The 20025-nt window shown below is 40.4% G+C and overlaps 1 protein-coding gene across 2 annotated transcripts in view; it reads left to right on the forward strand.

Annotated features, from left to right (window-relative positions):
- Window positions 1-20025, forward strand: part of GLCCI1 (glucocorticoid induced 1) — a 52028-nt gene that overhangs the window by 20830 nt on the left and 11173 nt on the right. For both annotated transcript variants that reach the window (XM_066627537.1, XM_066627536.1), the window contains exons 2-5: window positions 1735-1886; window positions 15530-15616; window positions 16899-17012; window positions 19160-19312. In XM_066627537.1, the coding sequence (XP_066483634.1) occupies window positions 1735-1886; window positions 15530-15616; window positions 16899-17012; window positions 19160-19312 (506 nt within the window). The remainder of the gene's footprint in view (window positions 1-1734; window positions 1887-15529; window positions 15617-16898; window positions 17013-19159; window positions 19313-20025) is intronic.

Below are 20025 nucleotides of genomic sequence, written 5' to 3' on the forward strand. Positions count from 1 at the left end.
TTTTAATACAGATACTTACTAAAATGTGAGTGGCAGTCTTGGGGTGCAATCCTATCTAGCTTTCCTGTGCCAGTGGGGTGTGCATTGATGGTGGTGGGGAGTCACAGAGGCTTCCTCAAAGTAAGGGAATTTGTTCCCTTACCTTGGGGTTGCTTCAGTGCTGGAAAGTTGGATAGAATTGGGCTCTTATTCCTCCTTCTTTCTCTCCCACACAAAGTTGAGCATGCTGTCTCTTAGATGTTTATGTGACATATGTGCATAATCTAAAAATAGTGTGCTTTTTTCTTTTTTTAATGGATCAGTTAACATACAATTAATGGACTGAAAGTCATCAGTTCAGTGACAATTGTAGGGAAATGTGTATAGTGTAACTGGCCTATTGCTAACTTCTGTACTCCTTTCATTTTCCATGTGGTTGCTTAGGTATGTGAAAAGGTCACCGGTGTGAACTGGTGCGATTGCTGCAGTGGATTGCCTAAATCTGGGGAAGCTCTGAGGATTGCGTAAAACAGGGAAAACTGACATCCTTCTCCTAATTAGTTACTATGGTAAAATGATAATTGAGAGGCTCAGTCTGATACTTCACCTGCCAGGTCTGGCAAAATTTTTCAGAAGGAGGTTGCAGAGATGTGTAGATATATGAACTATTGTAAAAAATTGTATTCCCATAACCTGAAATTTTCAGGTCAATATTGTAAAAGTCATTAAAAGAATCAAAGATAAAAAAGGGGGGTGCATTGGTGGAGCAGTATATTTCCCACAGCTCTGATTATATTGCTGTACTATATAGACTATTTGTCCAGCACCATTGCTGTTTATGCATATAATGAAGTATGCTTTTGCCCATGACAGCTGTACTACAATAATTATGTCTGCTAGAAAGTGATGTATAAATATTTTTAATAATGTCAGTCTGTAAATACCATAGTCTTCTATATTTTAACAGGTGGTCAGGCAAAAAATGTTGTCACCAACATGCTTAGCAAGGAAGTAGGCTCTTCAACATGTTACCAAAATGCATGAAATCAGGAAAGACATATGCGGAGTTAGATTTTTATACTAGATCAGGGATGTCAAACTCGTTTAATATTGAGGGCCGAATAGCATTCATAATGCCTGCTGAGGGCCGAAAGTGATGTCATTAGGCAGGAAGTGATGTCATTAAACAGGTTAAAACCAAAAATAACCACTTTTTTACTTAGGAACTCATTAGCTGCAAATGACAGAAAAGACAGAAAGTGACAGAAAATCTTGATCATATTTCAAAATATTGGAAAGCCCAGTTCTCAAATGGGCTGCACTTTCAGCAGTAACACCTCAGCACTGTTCAGCAGCTGAGACCCTGAGGGCCAGATAAAAAGCTTCTGTGGGCCACATCTGGCCCCCTGGCCTTAGGTGTGACACCCCTGTACTAAATGGTAGTAAAAGGGTTGCATTGGGAAGGGTATGAAATAAACTTTCATGAATACCCTTTCCTGATTTCACTTTTGCCCTAGTGTGGCTAACAGATGTGCTTATTCCCTCTTGTCACAGACTTCTGGACTTCTGTGGACTTCTGTGACTTCTGGAAATTTTGTCTACTTAAGGGAGTTGACATAAAGTTGATCTTGACAGGTTTTTTCCTGATAATTAACAAGCAGTTTGTTTAAGCTGCCACACTGAAAACAGATGTAGACAGCTAAATTATTCACAGCAATGTGCTAACACTGTCGCCATAACATGTTTTTGTTTCAGTGGACAGGACAAAAGCTCAGCAAATTAGGACATCTAGCACCATAAGACGAACCTCATCTTTGGACACAATAACGGGACCTTACCTCACAGGACAGTGGCCACGAGATCCCCACATACATTATCCTTCATGCATGAAGGATAAATCTACGCAGGTAAGTTTGAAAAGAAAAACACGGCTGCATATCATTTGGCTTGTGAGATATTGGTTGCGGGCAGTCTGTAACCAGTTCTTATATCCCAAAACACTGGGGGAGGTTAGGAAAGAAAATGCAAAAGTAGATCAGGGTGGGGACAAGCTCTCTTTCATGCTGTGATCTTCCCAGTTGGGGATAAGCCTCTTGTTTCTGGTTCATCTTTACATCTCCCATATTTTCCTGAATCTCTCTGTTTTGGCCAGTGCCAAAACCTAGGTAAGCACTTGTCTCATTTTGACCCACACGCCCAGGCTGTGTATGTGTTCTTTTCAACCCTGGTGTGACTACCTGTGGTCACTTTTTTAAAGGAATGGGGAGCAGACACCCCAACAACCAAGCCTCTGTCCATTCCATTATAAGAGGAGATAGGCTGTAGTGCATTGGAACGGAAGTTTTTTTTTTTTTAAAAAGCAAATTCTCATCAGTACTCGTCTGAAAACACCCTAAGGTTCTGAACAGTAGCAGTAAAAGCAAGATAGTAGCCATGCTTTTTTTGCATGAGTTGGACCAAATGCTGTATTCAGCTCATGAAATACTGATGTATTATCAGATGTAAAAAACTATTCTTGTAATAACTGAGGGATTGAACTTATTTGAAACAATTCTAGCTTTTCTTTGTGCTCACAGGTTCTTCCTGATCAGTTGAGTGTAAATTTCTTTCATTTATGAAAGCAACTTTTAAAACTGAAGGATGAGTACATTGGACTTGGATGTGCAGGAGATCAACATCTGGTTTTAGTTGTTTTGCCTTTCAAATAGCCAGGGAGCTATTAGAAGCTCCTTAGGAGCACGTTCTTCAAGGGACAAGTATGTATCACATTGACGAGCAATTCTTGCTCATGTGTATCTGCAGTATTGCATCTGATATTGTGGGTTTGGAATATGGAGATACTAGCTTTTTAGTACAACTGAGTAGGGTTGCTAATTGCAGACAACTGAGTAGGGTTGCTAATTGCAGACAAAATTCTGGATGCTAAATAGGTCTTGCGGAAAATAATTGAGTAGACGTCTTGAATTATACCTGAGGAGCTTTTACTGGTTGAAATTGGGACCTATGTATGTGTTCATTTTCCACATCCTGAAGCATTTCATACGGTTTCTGTACTTTCTTGCTGTGTTCACGAATAGAGAGAAAATGATACTAGTTAGTACTAACCTAGATAATCTAAATAGTAGATTGCTAGACCTTCAGACTTCACTGCCCTGCTTAAGGCATTGCTAAAAAGCTGAAAGCAAAAGCAAATATGACAGTTTAGCTACTGTCTGAACAGTCTATTGACTGTTCTTGCATCCATACCCTAAATATTTTTTTTGATCTTTTAACACTTTGTTAAACAGTAGCAGCTTTGGCATACTAACTAGAATAGATGGTCTCCCAACTGTCTTCTGCTTAAACTTTTGTGAACAGTATCGTTTTGATCCCCTTCTGCTTTGTTGGAGGCTTTCAAACTGTCCTTATTAATCTCTCTCTGTGCTCTTCAGTAGCAGCATCTGCCTATTGATTGCTCTACTGATATTGCTTGGGAGTGTTAGATGATTGAGAATTATATGTGGTATTAGAATGGTGATATACTTACTAGATGTATTGTTTTGGGCACTCTTATGTAAACGAATTGTGATCAATGATCGCCTGCATTGGATGAGAGCACATGTGCCTTTCGCTATTAGTGGCTTAATTCTGTAGTGGTATATCTGAGTTACAGCTGCCAGAGCATTATTGAGAAACACCAGAGCATTACTGAGAAATACTCTGAACTAGATTAGTTCTGAATGCCAGTTCAGGATCAATGGGATCTGCACAGGAAATGAATCATTAACACTGCGCACATTTACTAGGGAAGAAATTGTATTGAAGACAGTGAGACTTATTTCCAACCAAACATACATTAGATTGTACTGCATGACAGTGTTTATTTAAAAAAAGTATTGGAAGTGAAACCCTTCCAGATTTTTGGCATTTCTTACATCTTGGCATTTGCTGGAAATTTGTCCACAACCTTTGGTGATTCTATTTTCTTTGTGAATTATTGTTTTCAGATCAGTTGTGTTAGACTTTCCACCCTTTAGTACAGTGGTTCTCACACATTTAGCACCAGGACCCACTTTTTAGAATGAGAATCTGTCAGGACCCACCAGAAGTGACACCATGACCGGAAGTGAAATAATCAAGCAGGAACATTTTTAACAATCCTAGGCTGCAATCTTACCCACAAGTACCCAGGAGTAAGTCCCATTTACTATTGTTAAAAGAATATACATAGTAGCTTGTTAAAAGTGCAGGTCTGTAATATTTCCCCCAATGCATTCGCATACCATGGGAGCATCAAGTCTTGTATGTTAAAAATATAATATTGAAATGAATGGGGACCCACCTGAAATTGGCTCGCAACCCACCTAGTGGGTCCTGACCCACAGTTTGAGAAACACTGCTTTAGTAGCTAACTGACGGGCTTTCTGGGGCCTACTGTAGCTTGCTTCAGAACTAAAGTAAACCTATACTTCTGTGACTAGAACCCATTCACTCGTCAACATTCCCATCCTTGGTTCTGTGGCTCATGAGAATCTTTTCCTTTCATCCCTCTAATTAGTTCCCACCCAGTTGCTGAAGTGCTCAATAAAAATAGTGTATGGAAATGCCAATGAGTGAATTGCGCCAGTTACTTTTTGATAACCTTTTTTTTAGCAAGGTGGATGTTGAGCTGCTAATCTGTTTTCACATTAATTATGGAAGTCACTTTAGGAGCATGGATCTGAAATGAGTCAGTGGGGACTAAATTAAAACCTACAGTAGCTTGGAAATCAGTGTTAATCCCTGGTTTCAGTGAACAAAGTAGGCAAATGAGTTACAGGCATGAAAGTATGTATTAAAATAGTTCGTTTTCAAAATAGCTGAAAGTCATTTTGTTCACCTCTGAAATAATCCAGCATATCTATTTTGGCAATACTTATTCAGCAATATCTTGCTTTGAAAGCAAATAAAGTACTTTAATATTTCAAAGCGTGGCCAGTTGACAACCTGGAGAAGTAGACGAAGATATGACCTGCAAAAAAATGTTTCATGCCTGGTGATTCTGCCAAATTTTTCATTATAGTATAGTAAAAGCTCTTTTAGATACTGAGCCTTTGGAACAGAGATCTATCTGTTTTTCATTCTGTGTAAACAGCCATGTGCATAGATGGTACTATATAAATAATAAATGCGAAGTCAGGACAGACGCCCATGGTTGCTCTGATAGATATTTGCCAAGGATTAGAATAGGGATGTAGTGCATCCCTGCTGGTCCTGTTGGACCTTTCAGTGACTTTCAACACTATTGGCCGTGGTATTCTCCTGGGTTGGCTAGTCGAAATGGGGCTTGGAGGCGCTGCTATATGATGGTTCCATTTCTTGTCTGACAGGTCCCAGATGGTGATGCTGGGAAGCACTTGTTCGGCACCCTGGCCCTTGCAGTTTGGGGTTCTGCAGAGTTCTATCCTATCTCCCATGTTTTTTAAAATCTACTTGAAACAGTTGGGGGAGATCATCCGGGATTTGGAGTTGGGTGTCGCCAATATGCTGACAACACTCAAACTCTATCTCTCCTTGCCATCCTGCTCCAAGGAAGCTGTGAAAGTGCTGGGGTTCTGTCTGGATGTGATTGGGGACTGGATGAAAGCCAATATATGAAATTTAATCTTGAAAATACAGATGTCGTCCTGGTCAGGAAATCCGCAATGCAGGTACTGAATCATCTACCCACTTTGAATGGGGTTGTGCTCCCCCTGCAAGAATGGGTGCACAGCTGAGGAATTCTCCTAGACCAGGGCTTTTCAGACTGGGGCGTCCCCAGGATCACGCCGCTCAGGAGGCTGCAGGGGCTTGAGTGCACTTACCTGAGCCTCCTGCAGCCTTCCAGGGGTGCAGGGAGCCCTGCGAAACCTTCTGCAGGGCTCTCTGCAGCTTTGAAAGTGAAAGTTGAGTGATAACGCTCCACTTCCAGTTTTGCCTACTTCTGTCTGTCTACTTCTTAGGGCGGTATCTTCTGCAAGACACTTGCACATTTGTCAGCATCCTCTCCATTAGTTCCTCCATACTGCTGAAGTCCATGAGAAGCACTTACTACTAGGTAGCACCAACTTTGTTATGGACCAGTACTGAGGTTGTTGAGTTGTACGGCAAAATGCATGCCTGGCCATTGAAAGCCTGGCAAAATGGCCTTGCAGTTAAGCACAAGTGATTAGCCTAGAAAAAAAATGGTTGCCCAGCTGCCCCCACAAACCTATTCTAGTAATATGTGGCACATTGATGTGAAAAAGCAAGAGTGGAGGTGGGTTGGTCAGCTCTCTTCCATTCCTGATCACCTACCTAGTGGTAATTCTCCACAGGTGAGTCTCCTGTACCCAAGTGCCTCTCAGGAAAGTTAACCATTTTTTATTTAAAGTGCTTGCAAAAATAGTCTCTAGTATTTGTCAAGCTAAACCTGAAATGGTGAATAGAGGCGGAAGTTAAGAGTTGAGTGAAAACATGAGTTTTAAAAGTTAACTTTGTTGCAAGAATGTTACAATTCATGTACAAAACAGATCAGGTACTACTTCAGAGAACTAAATCTTTAGGACAGGTTTTCTCAAACTGTGGGTCACAAGCTGCATCTGAAAAGGATAACAGGCATTGAGCCATATGGAAAGTGAAACTGAGTGGCATCGTACATTTACTCATCAGTAGATTACCGTGCCTCAGTCCAATGCAAAGGGCAGGCCTGGAGGAATCTAATGCCACCAGGTGAACACAGCCTGTAAAAAAACACCAGAGAAGGAAGTTCCTCCCTCGAAGCTGATGAATGTATTGGGCCCTACATTCAAAATAGTGGGTCCCAGGTGTGAAATGTTTGAGAAGCAATGCTCTAGGACAGTGTTTCTTAAGGTATGTCTTCTGCTGTATCACTTCACATCGTCCACCAATTCAAAGTACCGCCAGATGTAACTGGCAGTTATGTCGTTGCCAGTTACTTCTAGGTTGGGGGGCCAGATGCAACGCAGCAAACACTAGTAAGAGGCTCAGGATGGACAGGAGAACTTTTTGAACACGGAAAAGCATGCTTTCAAGCTCTGCCCATTGAGCCGAACCTCCTGCCTCTTTGTTGCCTCACATTCCTGATCTCATTGCTGGGTGGCAAATGTCCCAGGGGTCCTGCAAGTATACCACCAGACACCACCTCATAAGAACATAAGAACAGCCCCACTGGATCAGGCCATAGGCCCATCTAGTCCAGCTTCCTGTATCTCACAGCGGCCCACCAAATGCCCCAGGGAGCACACCAGATAACAAGAGACCTCATCCTGGTGCTCTCCCTTGCATCTGGCATTCTGACATAACCCATTTCTAAAATCAGGAGGTTGTGCATACACATCATGGCTTGTACCCCATAATGGATTTTTCCTCCAGAAACTTGTCCAATCCCCTTTTAAAGGCGTCTAGGCTAGACGCCAGCACCACATCCTGTGGCAAGGAGTTCCACAGACCGACCACACGCTGAGTAAAGAAATATTTTCTTTTGTCTGTCCTAACCCGCCCAACACTCAATTTTAGTGGATGTCCCCTGGTTCTGGTATTATGTGAGAGTGTAAAGAGCATCTCCCTATCCACTCTGTCCATCCCCTGCATAATTTTGTATGTCTCAATCATGTCCCCCCTCAGGCGTCTCTTTTCTAGGCTGAAGAGGCCCAAACGCCGTAGCCTTTCCTCATAAGGAAGGTGCCCCAGCCCCGTAATCATCTTAGTCGCTCTCTTTTGCACCTTTTCCATTTCCACTATGTCTTTTTTGAGATACGGCGACCAGAACTGGACACAATACTCCAGATGTGGCCTTACCATCGATTTGTACAACGGCATTATAATACTAGCCGTTTTGTTCTCAATACCCTTCCTAATGATCCCAAGCATAGAATTGGCCTTCTTCACTGCTGCCGCACATTGGGTCGATACTTTCATCTCATGTACCTCATATACCACTAGTTGAGAAACACTGCTCTAGGATATTTCAAAATTTATGGAGCCTGGACAATGCACTTTCGAGGTGGCAGGCTACATAAATATACAACAGAACCCAGGACCTTAAACTATCGTAATCCTGTTTTGGTTCTAAATAAGTGAATGCATGACATGAGAGAGTTGCAGAGAATTCTGTAGCACTTTTTTTACTTCACCTTAGCAAATGAACATTTCCTCCACTCCATTTAGAGTTCTAAGTTGCATTTAGAACTTAGAAATGTTCATCCCATACACATAGTTAGAAATGTGCAGTTTAAAATATTATCGCTTTTAACTCTTTTGCACTTGTTTAAGATGGACAAAACCGTCTGTATTACAAAACCATGTCATAATTGATTCGTTCTTCATTTGTAAAAAATTTTATGTACTTCAAAAGCACTGAGGGTTGTATCCTAAGTGCTGCTTCTGTTCTGTGATGAAGCTGCAAGGATTCTTGTTCATCTCCTGTTTTGCATGAAGCCCCTCATACCCCAAAAAATCTGTTCCTGAGGGTTGAGGAGGGACCATTGGAGGTAAATATTTGGGGGTACACAGGGGACTGCTGATGGAAACAGAGATAAATGAAAATAGCTGTCTGTTCCTCCCCCCCCCCCCGAATAAATGGAACTTTGAAATAATTCAGGTTTGTATCACAATGAAGGGAAAAATTTTCACTTGCAGAAGTGTAAAGTTAAAAAAAAGAAATGGTGATAGAAGTTCCAGGATATAATCTGTTCCAAAATACTCTGTCCCCTCTGCTATGTATGCTGCAACTTCATTCTATGTTTGTGGTAATGCCATTTGAAATGAATAAAAGTTTAATAGTATAAACTGAGAGAATTTGACTCTTACACAGCATTTTAGCTCTTCCTGGATTAGATTTCAAAATTCTGTTTGCTTTATTGTCCTCAGTTTGTTTGGGGTCTTTGAGGGCATAGTACAAGCTGTTAATTAGACATTTTTAATAATCTCAAAACTTGACCAGCTAGTGAAGTGGAAAATAGACTTGTTACTCAAATCACCTTTTGTAAGAGGCAGAATACAAATAAAGAAAGGCAGGAGAAACTGCAAAAGACACTAGCTGCTTAGCTAGCTGCTAGCTTTTGGATTCTGGCAGCTTGTTCTCGTACCTTCTGTTCCTTTTCTGAAGTGATTATCTTTAGCCATGCACCTGAATCTGCTGGTTGTGATTATACAAATTTCCAAATCATTTTTCAAGGTGAAATAAAGAATAGTGATAATTTGAAGTCTCTTCTGCAAATATATAACGGGGACAATATTTTGAGTCTGAGTTAGCTACTAATTCTACTTACTCACTGACCCCCTGTGCAAATCAAGACATGCTTGATTTTACTCACTAACTCATTGCTTACTCACTGACCCCCTGTGCAAATCAAGACATGCTTTTCCACATTGTAAGTGGTAGAAGAGGGTGGTTAATATTTCTACACCCCCTTATGAAAAATTACTTTAAAAAACCTGGTACATAAGTTTACTCTGGAGAATTCAGTATATAGAAATAGAGTGTCATACAGCTTGGCTCAGATTTGCAATAGCCTCAGAACTGTAAAGTGGTGTTTTGTTGATTCTTTATCTAGGAAATTTATTTTCAAAGATGTACAGTATGCCTCTGTATCTCCCCCCCCCCCCATGCATAATACATAGAGCTAATTGTGTAAGAGAAATCCACATTTATGAAAGAGTTACCATGGAAGGGCTCTCACAGTGTACCAGGCTTTTCACAGGTGCACAGTTACGAAAATTGAGAGAACCCCATGAGCAGTCCTGAAAGTACTGGAACAGTCTCATAGTTGAAAAATTATGCTGTTTCAATACCCAAGCTAATAGTTGGGCATTTCTTTCATTCTGAGTATGTAGTTCAGAATAGAAGAGTCCCTGCTGAGAAAATATAGATACAGGGTGATGTAGATGATGGTGGACAAAAGGTAGAAAATTGAGGTTCATGCTAGAGCAGGATGATGGGGGAGGAGACCCTCCGACTGTAATATTAATATAACAATGTTGTTGAGTTACAATTTGACAAGAGCTGGTGAAATTTTTTCAAGCTCATTCAAGATAAGATTTTAAAAAGCCAACAAATGAACTGAGGGGCATGTCACAATTGAAAGACACTCTGGGTTCTAATTATCTTGGTACTATGGTTTTTAGGGATGTGATCATGCTTGTATTTAAGTACAGGTGCACAAACTTTTTATACACTGATTTTTTAATCTGCGCATTTATCTCAGTGCAAATGGGGGGAGAATTCAAAGTCACACACATCATTGCCCTGCGCTGGTGTCTCATGCTGTTTCAAGGCAACCCAAAACATTGCAAAAAAGCTTTGCCTTGGAAGAGGCTCTGAAAGATTATGCACCTTGCGCAGGAACAGTATGACTCCTTGGAACCCCTGAGTCATCAAAGAGGCAAGTGCAGAAGACTCGGCAGGAATCCATGGGAATCTTGTGGGGAGAGGGGAAGCTCTGTGCTCTCACACACAGATTAGTAACAGAGGGGGTTTGCTCTAAAAAACCCATGGAGCATTTTCCTCCAGCTTGTTTCCCAAAGCGGAAAATGAGAAGAAAACCAGGCACTGTCTGCCAATTTCTCCCCTCCTTCAGACTGAGATGCTGCAGGCTGTGCTCCAGCCTACACAAGCAAAACAGCCCAGCAAGCAAGTCTTCTGAGCAATCCCAAGCATTAAATTTAGGCTGCAATCCTCCCCGCACTTTCCTGGGAGTAAGCCCCACTGACTTAGAATGGGACTTACTTCTCAGTAGGTAGGCATAGGACTCGGATCTACGGCTACAATCCTCTCCATGCTTTCCTGGGAATAAGCCCCATTGACTACAATGGGATTTACTTCTAAGTAGAATCCATAGGACTGGACTCTTAAAAGCTCAGCATCTTGCCTGTGAAACAAGCAGGGACAGCTGGCAACAAGGGAGGGCTGAGTATGGGAGCAGGGACATCGTGGGGGGGATTGAGAGCTGCTTCCTTACTTTTCTTCCATCCCCAAGTGTCAGGCTGTAGCGCTATTTGCTTAACTGTATGCGGTTTCTGCAATTTGTGTAAAGTCACATGTTTCTGGTTGATTTGGCACAGTGTGAATTTTTCCAATTCCCGGAAGTTCAGGGAATGAAACCCCTGTGCATAAAAAGATTCCACCTATATACAGTATACTGGCCTTTAGAAAGAGGTACCACCTTGTCTAGAAGTTGAAGGAGTGTTTTCTTCTCTCCCGCCCCCCACCCCCGCAGGAAGGGAAATGGCTATTGGGGAAAAGCCTTTCTGCATCTAGACCTTATAATGAGGATTGAAAACAAGGAAAAGTGTGAAACATAGGCATACAGATATGTAATGCTAGATTACCCAAGAGGCTTCTTTCCAGTTATAGATTATCTCAGAGCATATCTACACTACAGACAAACTTCAGTGATACTGTCTTTTCAGGGAAAAGTATATTGTCTGGAAATGATAGTTCTGTAAAGCTGAGTAGGAATCTGAATTCAACACCCTCATCAAACTGCACATCCTAAGATTCTCTGAGGGAATTTATCATAAACCACTATAAAACTAATATGCACTTGTAGTGTAGATTTGACCTCAGATCATCTAACAGTGTGCATACCACTTAAACCACTTTTATTGAGTTTTGCCTAAGGTTACTATAATAAAACACTGACCTTGCCTGATAATGATAGGGGAAATTAATGAATACTGTACACAATAGCATATTGGATTAATGATGTGCACTGGCTTGATACATTTCACTTGGTCTGAGCTTAACAGAATTCTAGTTCTAGGACATGACTTTTTTTGTAATGAAGTTGCAAACATTTTTTCATTCCTCAGGATGTGGGCTGCAAAAAAGGCACTCTAATACTATGTGAACAAAAAGAAAAGCACTAATAGGAGGCAAGAACTACATTTCCCATAGCTTTCTTTTGTGCCCCCCCCCCCCCGGCCAGGGCAGTATCTGCAGTAGGGATAAATGGCAATGTGAGCATTGCGAAGGCTGTTCTTTGCCTTTCTTCAACTGCAATCCTAACCAAACTTTCCTGAGAGTAAGCTCCATTGAACAAAATAGGACTTACTTCTGAGTAGATCTGGTTAGAATAGTGCCCTTCATATCTTATCTAGACCTTTGAATAGGTGGAGGTCTCTTTCCCCCAATTACCACAATGACATAATGTATTAGAGTCCTCTCTCTCTTGCTTGAACCTGCTTGGGAGCCCATCCACTTGATTCATTTCCCTCAAAAGGGAGAGAAGAAATACGCTTCTACGTGATCAAGCATTTTCATAGAGATTCTGCTTCTCATTTTTGGTCATCAGTGTATTAGAAGTGGAGCTGAAGCTTTTAGTGAAGCAAATTACAGCTAATGTTAACTGGGGCTTTGTTCTATTTCTGAAATGGACTGAATACATGCCCCAGATACAAAGGTACCTTTGATTCCCCCCTCTTATTTAGAAATATATATATTCCACTCTCCTCAACAAGGATTTAGAATACAAACTTTTAAAAACCAAGTACAGGTCCAACCTTGTTATACAGATTTTTTTATACACAGATTTGACTCAACAGGAATGGCCACTGCAAATGAGAAGGAATGTGCTGATTAAAATGCTTTTTACTGTTGTAGAGATTTTTATCACAACAGGATGAGAAGGGCCCTTTAAATTAAAGGAAAATAGTCCTTTACAATAGTTAAGGGCAGCCAGCAATAGAGGGCAGCCAGCTATCTATCAATCATTCTCTCTAAGAGACCCCCTCCCTTCCCCCTGAACACTGAGAGAAAGATAATGCTTTCTAAGCACCTGGTGAGACTATTGGATTGTTAACATCACAAAGGTCAGCAAGGCTGTTTTTAAATCACCTGAGCAAAGGGACTTTGTTTTTTTTAATTGATGTGCTATCCTGCGATTTTTGCCATCCATGTGAACCTTTGATAATAATGAGACTCAATTTGTACACTTGAGAACCTAAAGAACAGCCAATACAACAGAAATAAAAACAGAACTGCCAAACTTATTGATAGCAAACTATAGCAAATTGATGATGAGAAGGAAAAGCTAGGCTTTTAACTCTTGGCAAAAAACCTGAGGATGGTGCCAAATATGCTTCCAGGGGATAGGAGTGTCATACTGCAGAAGCTGTCTCTGCAAAGGACTTTCATGAGCCAACAGACATAGAATCATTGAGTTGGAAGGGGCCTTCTTGGCCAGCCTCCTGCCTGAAGCAGAAAAATCTTCTCTAGAACATCTCCAGATGGTGTGTGTCAAGCTTCTGCTGGAAGACCCTCTGTGAGGGAGAACCCATCACTTCCCTTGGTAATTGGCTCTATTGTTAAACTGCCTTAGTAATAAGAGTTTTTTCCCCCTGATATTCAATCAAAATATCCGCTCCTGCAGTTTAAACTCCTTAGCTCTAGTTCAGGCATCAGAGAACAAATATTTGCCCTTTTCCATGGCAGTCCTTCATATATTTGAAGACGTAGGTTGAAAAAGCAGTACTGCTTTGCTTTCAAATGCATATGAATGGCGGATTTGTTGTTCCCTGTGGAACTGGTTTGGTCCCTGTAGTTAAAGGGAAATGGAGTACAGTTGGCATGCTTCTGGCACATGATTGAGTTGTGAGAATTCAGATATGTACTCATTCCCCCAAAATAGAGAGAAACAATAGTTTGAACAGTTACTTTTTATTGCGTAACTAGTACATGGTAACTGTGTACTTACTTATTCTGCATATAACTATTTATGCCCTGAAGTGAGCCTGAAATGGGAGAATGAAGCTGTTGTTCCCATGTGTCTTTTGTACTGTTCTTTTAGTTCTTGGTGACAGTACATGTTAGTTGGATTTAAGAGAATTTCAGCTACATGCACCTTTGGCTTTGCACTCCAACATTGCAGTATAAGATGCAGGCCAACTGTATAGGCATTACTCTAGAGCTGTGCTGCAGCTTATCCATTTAGAATTGTCAGTTTGAATATTTGGTAGTGCTAACCATCAGAGCCAAAGCACAAATAATCTATCCCAGGATGTGGTGATATATAGGAATGGTGCATATGTGTTTTCTGTATACATTGGTTACCTGAACTCCTATTGTATGTAGTATTGCCTCTTCATCTGAGCTCTTTACCAGAAGGAAGAGCAAGTAAGCAAACTCCCATAACAATGTGTGCTATTGTTTCTTTCCAATTAGTGCAACTGGACACTGTAGAGAATGATGCTGACCTGCATACTTTTCTCAGCAGAGATCCCAATATTGTAGATAAAGCAGCTATAGATATCTTGTGTTGCCTACCCCTGCTCTAAGTTTGGGTGGGATCTCTCTACCATGGACAAAACAGTCACAGCTGTGGCTGCTTTTTGTGTGTATCAGAAGAAGATGAGAGGGGATGGGGCCTTGCCTATGAACAACTTTTATTTGCTATTGATCATCATGCAAGTGCCTAACAAGATTGCTCTGTGTGCACCCCAAAAATTCTAAAGACTTCCTCAATGTTGAATAGGCATTTGGACTACAATCTGTTCTGCTACAAGAGATATTCACTGTAATGTTCTTCTTTCTATACACCTCTATAGTTTTCTGCATGGTTACCAATTTAAAAATATGACCTGTTTATCACTTTTAAGGGATAAGCCACCTTGGGTGCCCTTTGGAAAGAAAGGCAGGATAAAGTGATCATAGTATTAAAATTTGCACAAATTAGTTGATAGTGTTGTCATCTACTGGCAAAACAGTTACATAAAGTTCAGTATAACCTGATTAAATGGCACTGAGTGATAAGATGTTTTTGGGATAGCCCTAAAAAACTGTCTTAAAGAATTTCTGTGACTTTTGTTACAAAACTCCAACTTTGATTTCTATCACTTCCATAGAATGACCCTTTAGGTATTTTTTTTAGTACACCACTTCCTCCCTGTCCTCTTTTCTTGAGCTAATACTTACCATCTTTTGTGAATTATTGTCTAGTAACAAGTTTTGCAGTTACAGAACTGAAGAGTTCTACTTTTGCACTTCTAAACAAATGTTCCCTTTGTTATGAATTTTTTTCACATCTGCTTCTGTTCATGTGGCTTAACTTGCCTTGGGAAGTAGCATTTTCAGTATAGCAGATATAGTGCAGAGAAAGTGGGGGATGTGACCAGAGTGCAGCTTGAAGCCTGTTCCACTGCACAGTCTGTGTTCTCTGTTTATGAGTTTTTAATGTTGTGTGTATTCTAAACACGCAGCTATGATTTTAGTGTATCATAATAAAGTATGCATGTTAACAATGTACAAATTATTCAGTTTTAAAGTGAAAAATTTAAGAAAAAGCTCTTTGTAGAGACCTGGTTTTGCGCAACTACTAAAAGCGGATATGCTAACCAGGAAGTTTATTGGCTCAATTCAATCTCAGCCACAGTCTCACCCAGTGACTTAAGTAAGTCCCAATAATCATAATACTGGTTCAGGGTTGTTGATGGGATGATGTGTCAAGTGTTTTGAATACTCAAAGCACAATACAGATGCTTAATTGTGGTGTTTTGACCTTCTTATGTAGAGCAAGTAATGGTCCCAGATCATCCATATTTTTTGTTCATTTAGACACCTAGCTGTTGGGCAGAAGAGGTATTAGAAAAGAGATCGCATCAGCGTTCAGCTTCATGGGGGAGTGCTGATCAACTCAAAGAAGTAAGTGCTTAACAGTTTGGCAAAGTGGGGTCCCTTTAGTCTCACAACATGCGGGTTAAGTGTTTGTACTCTAAATTGCTTTCTACAAGTTCTTGCAAGCTTCTGTTTTCAAGGTTTCTGTACTGTGAGTGCCTGCATGGAGGGCAACCAAAGCAAACATAGAAATCTCTCAGAAGTGATGTTTGAAATACAACATAGTACCCCAGTACACCAATTTTTGTGGTTTGTTTTCAGGCCATGCTTAGTATAACATTCTGTTAACATGTTTGGATATGAAAATAGAAGGCAGTTTTATGCATTCTTGTATGTTCCATTAATGTCCTAGAAACAGAATGTTGTATGCCAATATTGTGCTAACATGTGTTTAAGAAGTTGGAAGTATAGAAAAGCAAAATATACATCCTTGTGATATTAGGGTAGCCTTGATTTGAACTGAATGGGTTTGATACAATCCTAAACTTTGTGTGGGTTACAAGCATTGAAGAGTAAAAATATCTTGATATGGTGCCAAGTATGACTAGTGCTCAGGGAAGAAAAAATGTCCCTTCTGATTTCTCCGTGAAACTAAGAATTGCATTATTTGAAGTATACAGCTCAGCCTGAGCCTGGCAGAGCCTGGGGATGGATGTCCTCTGCTGAGCTCAGACTCCCCTCCGGAGGCAAGGGAGTAGAGCTCCCCTCACCTCTGGAGCAGGTGCTTGTGGGTGTGCCCACGCTGGGCCCGAACCCAAACTGAATCTGCAGATACGGGATCTGTGGATATGGGAGCTCCCCTACAGAACTTTTTGTCTTGAGAGGATTTGTTCAAGCCTCTGCAAACAGCTGCAGAATTAATGTAGTGTATCATCTTTCCAAGTTAAGTGCAACATTATATTTTGTGAACAGTTAGATATGATGGTATACCCATTACCTGTTCTGAAGTATCCAATAAAGAGTTCCTTCATTTTATGCTAAACTTATAAGAAAACCATATGTTTAGAAAATAAGACTGCAGTCCTATACACACTTGTGTGGAACTACTGTAGGTCCCATTGAATTTATTTCTGAGTGGATTTATTTCTGAGTAGATATTCATAGAATTGGACTGTAAGAGAGCATTTAGTTCAGGGTGACTATATTTCTTGGAACAAGCAGTAATTGCATCCATGCCCATCTCTGTGCCAGTGGAGTTGTGCACTTAGTCCTGCTTGCAAAGGACTGGACTTTTGCTTCCATTTTGCTGGTCTCAAGGCAGAATCCTTGTCTGTTCCAAACATTCTCTTATTTCATGTCTTCCTATCAGATTGCCAAATTGAGGCAGCAGCTCCAGCGCAGTAAACAGAGTAGTCGTCACAATAAAGAAAAAGAACGTCAGTCACCTCTCCATGGCAACCATATAGCAATCAATCAGACTCAGGTAAGCAGACCTCTGTACTAGTTCAGGCAGCATTTTCACCTCTTAGAATTAAAACTGAATGTCCTTTTTCAGTTCTGAATTTCAAGCCCCCTTTCAAATAGCATTGAATTCCAGTGGAAATTTTATTTCAGTGTTAACTCCAGGCAATAAAAAGCTGAGGTATGGCTATAACCAAGTAGGAAATACATTTGAAAAAAGTTGACGAAATATTCGGTTTAAAACACACACACACACACACACACACACACACACACACACCCCCTCAGCACTGATGTTTCATAGCAACTTTGAGGTGGTCAGAAGCAGGCATTAGGTTTACTTGCTGTCTCTGTATTTGAATTCACTGAAGGTCTCCTAAAGAGTGCCAGTACCTCAGTTTTCAAGGTGATTTTACCTTGCTGCACTTGTGATCTTCAAACATGCTAATTTAAGAGTACCTGGTTCACCAGCCCAAAGAGGTCATCTTTATCTTTGACCCCTTCCCACCTATGAAATCACAGTAAGCAGGATATCTGGATTTCATTATTTAGTGGTCAGAAATTCTTAGTTTTTGCTAAGTTTTTGCAGAAAGGGTATGATCCTGAACCCTTTCAGATGTTGCGTGCAGAGTAGCTAACTGTAGCATCAGCATGGGCACCCACAGTATTTTTAATTGGGCTTCTTGATATTGCCTCCTTTTCAGCACGCATTACATTTTTCTGTAATCATGCTACAGCACATGGTGTGAAATATCTTAACAGAATATGGCAGGCACCATGGAACCCTATAGACCTGTGTTTTTACTTATCCCTTGCAATTGCAAAGAAAAACTAAAGGATTCATTTTACTGGTCTTACCAACATTTAGAAATGTGTAAGAAATCTTCATGAAAAATGGAAATGTACTAGTTTTTTTAATTTTGTAGCCACTGTGGGCCTGCACAGAAGTAGGTTACAATTTAGAACCTCTTGTGTAAGTGGTGAGCAGTGGAGCAAATAAGTTTTACTCCATTTTCTTTAGAAGACTGAAGGGATTCATAATCTGAACATCAGGACCTTCCCTAATTTTTTCAGAGGTTTCCTGTGGGGTAAAAAGCTTTTCTTCTACTTAGGAGATTAGCTTTTCTCTCTTAGTCTTCATTTTGTGACTGGTTTGGTTGTAGCTCCCCCCCCCCCCCCCCGTATGTTACCCTGTGACATAGTGTTGTCACATTGAAGTGCCATAACTGTGATGCCAATGTCTCTTGAATTATGTGTTTCACCCCTTTGACCATCTTATCTGTTTGAATAGTCTGGGTGGAATTTTTAGTATGATAGACCTGTGAAGCAGATTGATACCCATAATCTCATATGAAGTTAGATGTTGGATTGTATCTGGCTAGACTACTGTGAAGACTTGATTTGCAAGTGTTTTAAAGAGATCATGTGACTCTTGCCTTGGCTGTGGTATATGCAAGTATCTTCATGTATGTTAGTGTGTTAACATTCAAAGGGCTATTTGTATCTACCAAAGGATATTGCACATTTTTAAATGATTTATGGTTAGACACAATAAACTCTAGCACTAATTAACATTTGGAACAAATTGTAAAGGGATGTGGACACTCTGCCATCCTTTCCCACCCTAAAATGCTTGAGCAGACAGTTAATGGTGGGGTGTAGGATGAGGCAGTGGGAGAAATCTGTCTTGCATTGCTGTCTATCAGCTGAAATCCTATTTTTAGCTCATATGCATTGCTTCACATAGGAGTTGTACAAACATAATTGACTCTGTTGTGCCCAGAACACCACTGTATTGGCTCATAGGTGAGGTATTGACTTGCCCCAAAGTATCCTTGCCAAGCTCTGACACAGCACCTCTGGCGTGGTGACTATGCACCTGGCTGTCTGCATTTGCTTCTAGATCCATGTAATCTCTTTAGTGGGCCATAATATTGAGCTGTTAGCCTGTGCAATAAGTGGGATTGGATCTTTTCTCCTTTTTCATGCTTGCCTCTGCACTATGAATCTACAGCACCACAAAGGTGTTCTTGGTTTCAGAACACCTTCTGAAATGTTTACTTTGCTGTTTCTGGAACTTTATAGGAGTACATAATTCAACCTTTCACCTTATAAACTCTTACTGTAAGTTTAAAGCTAATTTGACATCTCTCTTGTTTTACCCTAAAGGCTTCTATCTCAAGATCAGTCCCTATGCCACTGTCAAACATTTCCGTGCCAAAATCAACCGTTTCACGTGTGTCGTGCAATGTAGAAGGAATAAGCCCTGAATTAGAAAAAGTATTCATTAAAGAGAACAGTGGAAAGGAAGAGGTGTCCAGGGTAAGTTGATGCTAACACTGGTTATTTTAAAGAACATAATATAGAAATGTAGGAGGCCATTTAATATGACTGAACTAAAATCAATTCACATTAAGAATATAGGTATTCTGTAGGAACTTATAGTTGCGTTTGTTTAAATATACTGGGGGCAAATACAGGCGTGTGCTGCTTAACAGTTTCTTTAACAATGGACTGCGAATATGACAGTGGTCAAAGCACAATAAAGATGCTCTTAATGAGGCAATCATATTTCTTTGCCAGATGCTGTTCTGCATAATGTACTTTTTAGGTACTAAAAGATGTGTCTGCTGGGTAATTGGCGCTTAGTAAAATTTGATATGTCTAATAGCAGTGATACAAATGTCATTTTAGGTCATAGGCTTTAATCTGTTAAAACCTTTGTGGTGTTGGGTCTCATGAGACTCCCTGAGAGAATGTTGGCTTTTGCTGATGACATAGTGTACCCTCTTTACAGACATAGAGCCCAAACCTATGCATGTCTACTCAGAAGTAAATCCCATGATAGTCAATGGGACTTACTCCCAAGAAAGTGGATAGGATTGCAGCCTTACTTGCTGTTTTGTTAGTAATAATCTACAGAATGCATAGAGGTCTTTCTTACAAAAAAGCTCAACTGTGCAGTAATTGTTCTGTAATGTTTTTAAACGCTCTCATTGTGTATGTTGTGAAGTAACTTCTTATTTCGTAACTAT

The sequence above is a fragment of the Tiliqua scincoides genome, chromosome 5 (assembly GCF_035046505.1).
Source record: "Tiliqua scincoides isolate rTilSci1 chromosome 5, rTilSci1.hap2, whole genome shotgun sequence".
Lineage (NCBI taxonomy): Eukaryota > Metazoa > Chordata > Lepidosauria > Squamata > Scincidae > Tiliqua > Tiliqua scincoides.